Source organism: Epinephelus moara, chromosome 22 (genome assembly GCF_006386435.1).
Source record: "Epinephelus moara isolate mb chromosome 22, YSFRI_EMoa_1.0, whole genome shotgun sequence".
NCBI classification, from domain to species: domain Eukaryota; kingdom Metazoa; phylum Chordata; class Actinopteri; order Perciformes; family Serranidae; genus Epinephelus; species Epinephelus moara.
This window is the reverse complement of record NC_065527.1, coordinates 25,334,278-25,346,545: the sequence shown is the minus strand read 5'-3', so window position 1 is coordinate 25,346,545 and position 12,268 is coordinate 25,334,278. Positions and strand designations below refer to the sequence as shown.

General features: G+C 40.3%; 1 protein-coding gene across 7 annotated transcripts in view; it reads left to right on the top strand.

Moving 5' to 3' along the window:
* The window catches only part of crybg2 (crystallin beta-gamma domain containing 2), a 66,579-nt gene that overhangs the window by 28,496 nt on the left and 25,815 nt on the right, over positions 1 to 12,268 (top strand). For all 7 annotated transcript variants that reach the window (XM_050033832.1, XM_050033831.1, XM_050033830.1 and 4 more), the window contains one exon: positions 10,748 to 11,960. In XM_050033832.1, coding sequence (XP_049889789.1) covers positions 10,748 to 11,960 — 1,213 coding nt within the window. The remainder of the gene's footprint in view (positions 1 to 10,747; positions 11,961 to 12,268) is intronic.

Below are 12,268 nucleotides of genomic sequence, written 5' to 3'. Positions count from 1 at the left end.
TATTACTATATACTGCAATTTATTACCCTTTTCACTTGCAAATGATGTCCCATAGATCTGTTTTATCTAATAAGATTTTTTTTTTATCACAGCAAAATGGACTGAAAAAGAAATTGATTTTATTATTCTTATTATTACTTCAGTAGACTAAAGGTTTAGTTTGTATTCGCAATATTAATGATATATAGAATTATAAAATCAATGCTTGCCGTCAGTGTATCAACACAATATTGCCACACAAAATGTCGTAACACTATGCTGCATGGCTTTTTCCATATGGCTTTTTTCAGTATTGTTAATCTATCATCAATCAACTTCATGTTACAAATAGCAGAAAATAGTGACGTGCACATCACAGGTTGCCCGGGCTCATGATGAGGTCCTTAAGTTGCATGTCCTCTCTGATCAACATTTAAAGATATTCAGCTTACGATACAGACACAGAGAACAGCAGCAAATCCACATATATATATATATCATTTAAATTGGTGGCGATGCATTGTTTCAGCTCTTATCACAATATGGATAATTGTACTACATCCATGATGCATTCACATAATGGCCACCCTCATTCAAGCTCTGATGGTCAGCTGGTGTGCTTTGCTTTTGGTTAGGACATTAAATACACATAATCTATAACAATAATGATAGATACAATATAATATAATAGCTACACCAATCAGCCAAAACATTAAAACCACTGACAGGTGACGTGAACAGCATTAATTCTTGGGCTTTGGAGGCCAGGTTGACGCCTTGAGCTCTTTGTCCTGTTCCTCAGGTCATCTCTGAGCAGTTTTTGTGATGTAGCATGGTGCATTGTCCTGCTGGGGGGGTCACTGCAATCGACAAGTGCCGTTGCCATGAGGGAGTTTGGTCTGCAGCGGTGTTCGGGCAGGTGGAGCGCGTAAAGTAGCATCCACATGAATGCCAGGACCCAAGGTTGCTCAGCAGTGTTATTCACTTCACCCGCCAGTGGTTTTAATGTTTTGGCTGAACGGTGTATATTATAATAGTATATGGCTATATGACCATGATATGCTTCTGCATGCTTCCCAGCACTATTATCTGCCTCCATCTTCCGAGCCTCCTGCTGCACTGGCATTTAGGTGGACAAATTCAGAATGTTTAGGTCACTCGCAAAGCCTCTGTCTCAGGATCTGCTCGGGGATTCATGCGCTCAGAGTCTGTGTCATGCTTCCAACTTAAACTGTTTCCAGAGTATCCGAGGGACAGCCACACAATAATTGGCTTGCCACTGTTGCCTGAACTTGCAAGTTCAACCTTACTCATAAGATCACAATCCATTTTGGCTCCACAACATGTCCTGACACATGAGGCATTGGGTCTCATGCCAGAATTTTATAACACATTTATATAACACAGATTTGTTTGGGCTTTGCAGCAACATTTAATCTGAAGCTGGCCTTTGATTAAACTTTTTAATTCACAGGAAGACACTGGGAATGTTGCTGTCTTTGGCATAGCAGGACAAACTGCGCGTGTTATTGTGCATTGGCATGTGTTTTCTCGATGCTACTGGTTTGTTTGGTGTGAGTCAAAGTGTTAACAGTTGCTGGCAAAAACCATGACTTCCTTTTCCCCTGCCAGACGATGGAGAAGATAAATGTCCGAAATAAGGTTTTCTCAGGAATCTGTGGCGCATGCTGACAGTTGCAGATTTACTGTGACAGCTACATTGTGTCAACACAGCAGGGTCTTAACTGACACAAAGAAAAGCCACTAAAGGTGGATTTGCATGCATCACTAAATGTATACTGCATAAATACCTACCCTCTATAGTAGTTGAGCTGCTTTGTGACTCGTTGCGCAACAGGTGTTGGTACTCAAATCACTCAAATTGCTTGTTAAAGTCAGTTTTGCGCAGTACAAACAGTATGACTCCTTATTTAATCAAAGTATGACAGCTTTTGAGAGGAATGTACGGTGCTATATCTTTAACATTTTTTAAATCACAAGGTGGCAGCAAAGACGTGTCTTTTACTTGAGTGTAAGCTGAAGGACTACCAGCAGAGAGAAATAGGAGACAGGGCAGGTTTGGCAGATAGGGAGGAAAAGTGCATCTATTGTATAAGTAGTAAAACAACCCCCTTATTTGTTAATAGACAAAAACTAAACACGTAGACAGAATGAAGAAGCAAATATAGGTAGTTTCCCATGCCATGGCTTTATATCCTGCTTTTTATTAATGCTTTAAATGGTTTTTGATATGCAAAACAGGTTTGTGCTTTGGTAAAAATGAAAAGAACAAATTTTGTGGAACTGTAAACACGCTGAGCGAAGGTGAAATATACTGGTTAAGTCACGGCAAGTTGTGTAGGAATGAATATAAACAAAGAAGGAGTTGTTTTAACACACTGTGTGTTCTTCTGCGTTATCATTTTCATAGATGTTTTTCCTCACATAACCTGTCAACAAACTCCTACACTTAAAACAACAGAGTTTCTGGTGAACACATGTTGATGCTTATTAAAAGGTGAGGCATTTGGCCGGCTGCACCCGTTTTACAGGGTTCTTAGGCAGTGGTGTCATGAGGTGCACTGGGCATCTACACAAGATATTTAGTGACTTAGTAATGGTGTTGCCATATTGGGCTACTTTTCATTACTTTAGGCTGGGAATAATAGTGTTGGGCTGGTTGACAAATTTGGGTGTTGCGGGTGTTGGCATGGTTTTGAAACATGCTGTCATATTGCTGTTGTATAGACACAAAGTCAGTAAATGTCATTGTGTCCACTCATATTATTGACTTAATTTGAGAAATATCTGATTGATATAAGTTGTATTCAATCGTTGCTAGAAATAAGGAAGGGGCTCACATTTCATCGCAGTATTTGATCACTTCATTGTGGTTACGCTACAACGCCAAAGGTGCTTTTCGCAATTTGTGTATTTGGTTGTCTGACTGCATTCTTTGTGGGTTTCTACTGCCTAGTTACCTAATATTTTATCTTGGCTATTCAATGCAGGTTTCTAGCAAGGTTAGGATTTTGGCTGTTTTTTTATCAGACTAGATTTTAAGCTGTGACTGAGCTGGAAACTGTCAATCTGATATTAGGAACCAACTGTCTAAAGTGTGGAGTGAAGAAACAGATTTTTCCTTCGAATTCCAGCCATTGATGATACGATCTGAAGCCAGTTGAATAACTCTGAGGTTTTTAGTCAGAACTTCGCCACTGACTTTTGTCATTTGTTTTCCTTTCATGTGTGACTGCTTGGCTGTTGACAGCGTACTTAAACCCAAGTGGAATGAAAAACTTGTCGAGAATTCTCTCTGTTGTAAATCAACCTCTGACAGAAGTCATCTTCAGGAAATCGTACATCTTAACGCCTGCTTTTACAGTCTTAAAACTTCTGTCTGGAGTCTGTCTCGGTTACTTTTGCAGGGGCTATGCATTTTTCAACACTTATCACTATTCAGACCATCAGAAAAATTCCACTCTTTCGTGTTGGATTGTTACCTCAGAGTCACTTTCAGGCTGCTGTTGGACTCTTGACATTCCACCACCTTTTAAGAGAACCATATAATTTCACTAATGTCTGCTTTTTTTATCAGCAGCATTTTAGTAAACAGGACTTTGGTTTTTGTAAATACCTGACCTTTGTGAAAAAGACTATCTTCTGCCATTAAATCTCTGAAGGAGTATTCCATCGATTTAGCATTGAGCTTTCATAAAGTCCCTTTCCCACTGGACAAAAAACCCACTAACTTCTGGCTTTTGTATTTAATGGAAATTTTACAATCGACATTCATTCCTGGGACAAATTATTCTTCGGTAGTTTCAGGTATTTATTGGCTCCAGCTCCAATTGGCTTTGATGGGCAGTAAAGGTAATTCGACAACAGGGTAGACTTGCTAATTTTGGCCCCTTTGTCGGCGCAAGGCAATGACCTGCCGCCACAAAATATTATCCAATATCTGTCCAAGAAGACCTCAAACATCGTTTCAAATTTAGTCTGCACAGAGTTTGACAGAGAGACTAAGTAAGCAAGAGATATTAAAATGCATACTGACTGGTGGCAATGGGAAAGGGTATAACATTGATTCATTCATTTTCCGTAACCGCTTATCCTGTCAGGGGTTACAGGGGGCTGGAACGTATCCCAGCTGACACTGGGCGAGAGATACACTCTGGACAGATTGCCAGACTATCACAGGACTGACATAGAAAGACAGACAACTAATGACGCGCACATTCACACCTACGGCCAATTCAGAGTCACCAGTTAACCTAAGCTGCATATCTTTGGATTGTGTGAGGAAGCCGGAGTACCCAGAGAAAACCCTCACTGACACAGGGAGAACATGCAAACTCCTCACAGAAGGGTTCCCCCACCCCAGGGTTTGAGCCCTCCCACTCCAGGTTCGAACCAGGAACCCTCGTGCTGTGTGGCAACAATGCTAACCACTGCACTACCGTGCTACCTGGGGGGCAGGGTATGATATTGTCCGACAAAAATCTGTCAGGATTAATGCAGCAGAACCAGAGATATCATCTTTTTGTATTCCATTAACTCTTCTTCCTTCACAAAACCTGGTGCCTACATTACCCACAATGCAATTTGAGCACCAAAATCAGTGGAGTTCCCCTTAAATGTCAGACTCTAATAACCGTCTGGACAGGATGTTCAGTGCTAATGGTTTATTGTGTGAAGACAACGTTTACAAGGAGTCATACTACTAATACTCTTAATGTATCAATAGATGATGGTGGACCTGTGAATATATGTTGCAAAGCTTGAACCGTCCACCTTGAGCTCAGGAAAGCTGCAGGGCTCACTTGTGTTTGCCAGCCAGATAGAACAGTAATAAGTCAAACAGTACACACAGTAAACCTTTCTTAAATCCCCTACAGAGATGTAGAGAGAGAGGAGGCTAAACAAGAAAAACATTCACTCGTCTTTTCCCACTCGTAGATTAATAGAGACAAATCATATATTTATAGACATGCAGACTCAACCAGATCTAAAAGGTTTGTTTTCATCCTCTAATTATGGAAGGAAGTAAACACATTTTGCCCAGTGGCTTCCTGTCAGCTCGTAGCTAGCGCCTGCATGTGTTCTGCCTGCTTGGGTTCATCTATTTCTACAGAACTCTAACTGGCATCCATTCAAAATCAATATTAACAAAGGCCCCACCCTAGATGCACTGTTTCCAGTCTCTCGTGTTAATAGCGCTGTGTTCTGAATTTACAACAATGTTTCTTTTTACTTTTTTAAAAGGGTAAATATGTTTAGCATCAAGCTGCACCTTTTGGTATGCAAATGCTTGTCAGTCTAAGATAAGATAAGATAAACCTTTATTGAACCACAGAGGGGAAATTGGTACAGATAAACAGAGAGAGTACAAGAATAAATAACTAGATGCACCGCAGCGTGTTTCAGAAGCGTCACTAAAGTGTCTCTTAAGCGTCTATTAAACGTCTCAGAAACTAATAAAAGTACACACCTAGTCTACTTTGAAAGAGCTGCTGCATGTTTCACAACGAGCACTGTATGCAAAATATAGATAGCCTACGCTGTAATTATGAGGATTAATGCTAACTAACTAAAACCACAAATCTTTGATCTATTCTATTCTATCTGAAATGCTCCTGCTGTGGTATGGTGCTGTGTGGAGGATGGAACAGAACCAGCTGAAGCTGCGTGCGGTGGAATTGTCCCTCCCCACTCCATAACAGTGAAGATGGCGGCAAAGATAACAAAAAAATAAGGGATTTAGTCAGGTCTTGAAGTGTCTAACCTCAGTGAATCATAACTAAAGTATTGAATTAGTCAAAATCTGACCAAACTTTTCTATTGATTTCAATTTTTTGAGCTACGACGAAGGCCAAACTGTGGCCTGCAACAGATGGTATTGTTCTTAGCCATGATGATTTGTGAAAAACCTGCTGCCCTTACCAGCTGATTAACAAGAGTGAAGAGTCAATGACGATTAAAACAGTCAATAAAACACGTTTTTCAGTAATTGGGAATCACCCCAACCACTAGAGCTCCTTGAACATACAGTCATAAATATGCACACAAAATATTAGGCTGATTAGTCCAGTAGTTTGTGAGATGAGCTGCGAACAGACATATACACACACTCACACACACACACACACACACAGCCAAACACATGATTTGCATGATAGAGTTTGTCTGTCTTAATTTAGAGATGTAATATAAATATAACATAGAATGCAATGCATGGTTTAAAATGATAAATTATGGCGATATATAGTATTAAATATGGTATAAGGTAAAACGTAATAATATAATATGTAGGACAACAATATGACATAGGATACAATAGAATAGTGTATCAAATATAACAGTATAAAACACTGTAGAAAACATAGTGTGGGTCCAATATAGTACAATACAGTGAATGTAATATATCAAGCGTAGTATAGCAGAAACATAGTATAATATATAACAGAATATTCTGCGACCTAGATGCCTTAACGGGAGATTTAAAACAAATGGATGGGTTTGCTAGTGTGTATACTGGCTACATTCAAACATAGTTTTCTCACTGAGGGGGGGAGATAAAACAGAAAAGTATTTTTAGGCTGTTAATCAGTAAAAAAAGAAGAGTTAAACATTTACTAAGAAAGGAAGCAGATGTTATTTTTTAATCCTCTGAGCTACACAACCAGGCGAGACAGATCTGCAAATTATACCATGCTCATACGTAATTACATGGGATCTTTTCCTTTTAATGTGCAACGCTCACATTCCCCCAGTGTCACTATGTACTAGTACATATGGACTCAGGCTCCATGTTGGGGCTGGTACAAGTTTTAGCACATGGGTGTGTGTGTGTGGATCTTGATTTACGGGTGTGTTTGTAGGTTCACATAAAGTCCCTGTACCTACAACGTTATACTAATGTACTGTGTGTGTCTTCCTGTCTCTTTGATAATCACATTTTGTGAGGTGTGATATAATTTGCGTGTTACTGGTGAAGACTATGACATTTAGGTTTGCTGCCAGATCTTGCAGTCCCCCTCAGGGATAGGTGTGGTTCTGTGGTAAGAGAAGCAATGCACTTAGAATGTCACAGAAGGAGCTCTTACCCACCCGGGTGATCGTGGGCGTGATTTCTACTGAGGATGGTGGGAAAAATAGGGCTTTTCCCCCTATCCCCAGCAGAAATTAGTTTTAATATTTCAGGTTTACAACCTGCATAACTTATTTCTAAGGTGGATTTACATCTAAATAAATGCAGGAAATTAATAGCATACTCTGATGTTATGTAACTGCTGTAATGACTAGTGACTAATATAATATATTTACTTAATTTTGTTCCCAACACTTCTGAAACTGAACCTTTGTGGTGGCTTAGCTGTGACTGTAAGTCGCTCTCTTTGTCATTTAGTTGGCAAAAATTTACACACCTTTTGGCGGCCACAGTTTCTGCCCTAGGAGGCATGTGTGTGTGTGTTGTGAAGGTGTGTGTTTGGGTACGTGCTAATTGGCCAAACACAAAAAGGTGCATAACTTCTAAACAGATTACGCAACATGACCAAAACTTAGAAGAAAGACACACACACAGGGATAGAGAGATACCAGTTGTCAGAGGGAAGCATTGTTGGACTAGTGTTTGTAAGGTTGTGTGTGTGGGTGTGTGTGTGGATGCATAAACAAATGGATGCAAACATGTACATGGTTGCAGCTATTGTGAATTCATGCTTGTTTTTTCTTTAAATGGTTGACAGATTATGTTTCAATCTCTGCCGGTGTGATTTCTAGATTTTTATTTTAAATGAAAGCTAAGGAATAAAGAGTCGCTGCCTTTTGGCTTAAAAGTATCACATTAGAAATGAAGGGTAACTACACTCTTTGTGGTTTAGTGGCTATTTGTTATGTAGATCCAGTCTTGCCTTTGCAGTACAAGAACAAATCAAGCACCATGTTGATCTGATAGTGAACACTGTCTCTATTCATGGCCTTTTCACTGGATCTGCAGCAACAGTAGTTCAGGTAGTGACTCGTTCTGTGTGGTCAGTGTATGGAGACGAGTGTGTTCAGGGCCAGTGATAATCAAATTTTTTGTATCCATGCACTTACTGATGCTTTGCATTGCTATGCATAATCAGCTGGAAAAAGTCCTGCATATATTTCTGCACATTTATGTCTTAATTAATGCCAAATATTTTCAAAGGGATTTTGATTACATTTGTCCTCATTTTTGTTGCAGTGTTCAAATGATTATTTGGCAATAGCAAAAGGAAATACCTGTCTGATTGTGACCTTTAGTTGTTTTTTTCTTTTTGTAAAGTAGCAGTTAATGCTGTTAAGTGCTGCACTAAGGCAATTATATTCTCATGACCTTTGAATAATCCACCCCGGGCATTAATATCATGCGTGCCACCCGTTGGATCACAGTGAGTCACTATATGCGTTCTTCATGTAGTTTCACAACCTTTTCACCTTTTACTGGTAGTCACTCACACAGCCTGTCAAAGCAACACAGCACCTTTTGGCTTATAAGTGAACAGAGTGTATAATCTTACCACTCCTTGAATCGAGTGCAGGGTTCCTATGATCTATTAAAGGTCAAATGGTTCACTGATGGAGGATCAGCTCGAAATTACTGCTTGACTGAATGCGTCTTGACATTCACTTTAATGCTTGTTTTGGTGCAGCAAACAATACTGATAGTGATGATTGAGTTTTTACTGTTGTTTAAAGCATGTAGATTTGCTTATAAGATAACAAATAATAGATCTTAATTTCAGCACATACAGTTTTATAAAATAAAGAACACCAGTTCTCATAACTTCTACAATCAGATTTTAAGACTTAGAAGTCCACAATGAAATAACATACTCCAGCTTACATGTTTTCAGGCTTTTAAGAAAAGGTTTGCAGATGTAAACATAAAAAAGCCATTTCATTAAAAAAAATTAGACTCTTATAATACTTATTTTCCTTCTCACCTGTAGGACTATTTATCAATTTAAATTGTTTTGGTGTGAGCTTGCGTGTGTTGAGGATATCCGCCGTAAGAATGCCTGCCTTCTCTCAAAAGCAGAGGATAAACTGGTTACCAGTCTGGCAATTGGCCATCGGCTTTAAAATGCCGAGCTTGACTCATTTGACTATTGCCTCATTTTCATTGCTTATAATTGTGGTCATGATGCTCCTGTGTTATTAAAGGCCATATTTATTTATTTATGAATGATGATGACTTAATATGTTTTGCATAGCATACATACATTTCTCTCTGCATGTCTCAAAGTGCCAAAAACGCAGCAATGTCTCTTTCCAGAAATCATGACCCGGTTACTCAAGATAATCCACAGACCTTGTTGTGAGCAGTTTCATGTAGGAACTATTTTCTTTCAACAGAACTACAGCCGCCAACTGTATCACAGCGCAGAAGGAAGCGTAAAAAGAAGTGTAATTCAGTAGAAAGAAAATAGTTTCCACATGAAACTGCTCACAACAAGGTCTGTTTGTTTATCTTGAGTAGCTGATTTATTTTAAATGTACTTTCAAATGCTTTGAGCACCACAAGCCGAGTGCCATCTAGTTCCATTATACTGAAAAGAAGGCAGACATCTCTACAGCCGATATCTCCAACACTCGTGAACTTACACCAAAACAATGTAGACTGATAAATAGCACTACAGGTAAGAGATGAATTACATGTTTTCAACTTTGGGGTGAACTGTCCCTTTAAGTCATAGAAGTACAGTACTGATAAAAATTGGACTCACCTTTGAATCTGACAGCCTTAATAACAAGATGATGAATACCCCCCTTTTGCCTCTGGGTGAAGCATGTTATATAACATGTAATTCAGGATCATGTCTTCAGTTTAAGAAGTATTCCAGCTATTTGGTACTGCACTTTGAAACACTCGGGGGACTTGTGAGAGACACATAAGCAGCAGAGGCCAAGATATCCAGATGTTTAGTCCCTAATATGGATCAAACTCAAAAAAAAAACCCCACTAGGTACAACAATTCCCATAATTCAACGAGCAACTGGAGTTTGGAAAGTTTCCTCCAGAGTCTCAGAAATCACAACACAACTGTTTTCACAGATTTTAATACTCATGTTAATATACAGTACATCTGATCACTCTCACAATGGAGTCTATAAAATCTCACACAGCCAACTATGTAGCAGCTCAGTTTATGGATGCTCTTATCTGGTGTCTCTTTGCTTGCATTTGGAAGTGTGGGTAACTTTGCTCAGCAAGTGTGTGCTGACTTGGAAACACAGGACAAGGAAAAAGCACAATGCTATGCTAAAGGGTTCACTTAGCTTGGTTTATATGCTGTAAATGGAGTGTTGACTGAGTAACCTTTAACTGTCAGCTGACTGCGCTTTGCTTATTTGCATATGATTGCTTCATAACTTTGTTGGCACAGATAATAGTGAATCCAGCTGTCTCTTTTTTTGCTGCATTGCTTCAAACCCCATCCAGTTTCTACAAGATAGTTCTTATTCTTTAAACCATTATATGTCAGTGCAGATTAGAAATTAGTCAAAAGCTGTTGCAATTATGAGGCCTTTCTAAACTGTATTTGACATTGCATGCCAGTCAAGATACTCAAAGTTGCTTTGTATGATTTGCATGAATGGCATTGCACGGCCACCACACCCTGAAGGCACCGCAGTACTCGATACACAGTGGATTTGTTACCATTGTTAAATCAGACTTGCTCTGCCTTTTCTGTTTTGTCATCTTTGCCTGTTTGTCTTTTTCTCTGTGTTTATTCAGGTCCCTGACAGCGTCAAGGACGCCCACAGCAGCTTCAGAAGTACTTGCTTCAGAAAGTCAGCCGACTGAAGCTGACAAGGAATTGGTAGACGAAATGAATTCAGGCTACAGCAGCCTGAGCACCAAACTGTTCCTAAAGACTTCATCTCCCCCTAAAGAAGATGAATCTAAAAATCGTTTCCGCAAGGTATCCCTGGTGAATGAGACCGATACCACTGAGGTCAGCGAGGATGCAGTGGATGTCAGCAAAACGAGCACCACTGTCACTGAATCAAACGGAACAGATAACAGCTCAGACTTCAAATGGAAAAATAGATTTGAGGGAGTTTCTCAGTATAGACCATACAAAACAGAGTTTTCCTCCTTTACTGATTCTCTGAGTTACAGAGTGTCTGACACTGACACCAGTCCCTCCCTCTCCTCCTCCTCCTCTGCTCTCCCTGAGGCTACAGCATACAAACATCTCAGCAACGCCTATTCCTCCCCCTCCTCCTCCCCCGCTCCAGACGAACACACTACCCTTGGCAACAGGCTGAGTGACAGGACCACAGTTTATCTGAGATATGAGAGCGAGCCAGCAGAAGCACCAAAGGATGAGTGGAGGAGGAGTTTAGTGGAGCAGGAGGAGCCTGCTGCACCTGCAGCTGAAAGAGAGGGACAGGGAGAGCGAGGGGCAGAGTCAGAGAGAATAAAGTCACACTGGGACTCACACGAGCTCCCTGTGTCCAGCCTCTCCTCTGCTCAACAAACCAGCCACGACGTTGTTGACAGTTTCAAGAAAGAAGACGACGACGACTCATCCCATTTTACTGGAGTGTTTACGGCCACACTGGTGGAGCTGGTCTCCGAACCTGCAGCTCCTCCCTCCACTCCCCCAGGCACCCCCGAGGAAGACTCCCCCAGCCAGTTTGACATGGATAGCCTGGTGGATACCCTGAAGAGCATGGGACCCTCCCTGAGGCCCAGGAACATAGGGCCACGTGCGCCTGCTCCAGTTCTCATTTCCTCCCTGCCGCCAATAGTGGAGGATGCTCCCAGCCCTATCACTGCTGACATCCCTGGTCTCCTAAGTCCCACAAAAAAGATGGAAGCAATTAACAACCCAGCCGAGTCCCTCAAAGGACTGTACACTCTGCCTGCTGACTTGGGACTGAAGAAGACCTCCAACAGAGACACTCGTTCACCACTGGAACTGATGAAGCAGAGCCAGCAGGTAGAGAACAGTCAGACACTAATGCTTTGTTAAAACTGTCATATCTCCAAAATGCAGCAAAAAGTAGAGTGACATGGTTACCAAAAAATAAAAGCAAAAAAAACTTAGATTTTTCTGGTATGTAAGTTTGACAGCTCTTTAAACATTTGCCTTAATTCCAAAAACAACATATGTTTTCACTCATCCCTCTTAGGTCTATCCTAAGTAACACGGAACAGAGTGTGCTTTATGTGCATTTTCAATTTGCATAAAAAAGAGCTGGAAATGCCGAAAGTAGAAAAAGTACAAATAAAATAAAAATGAAAAAC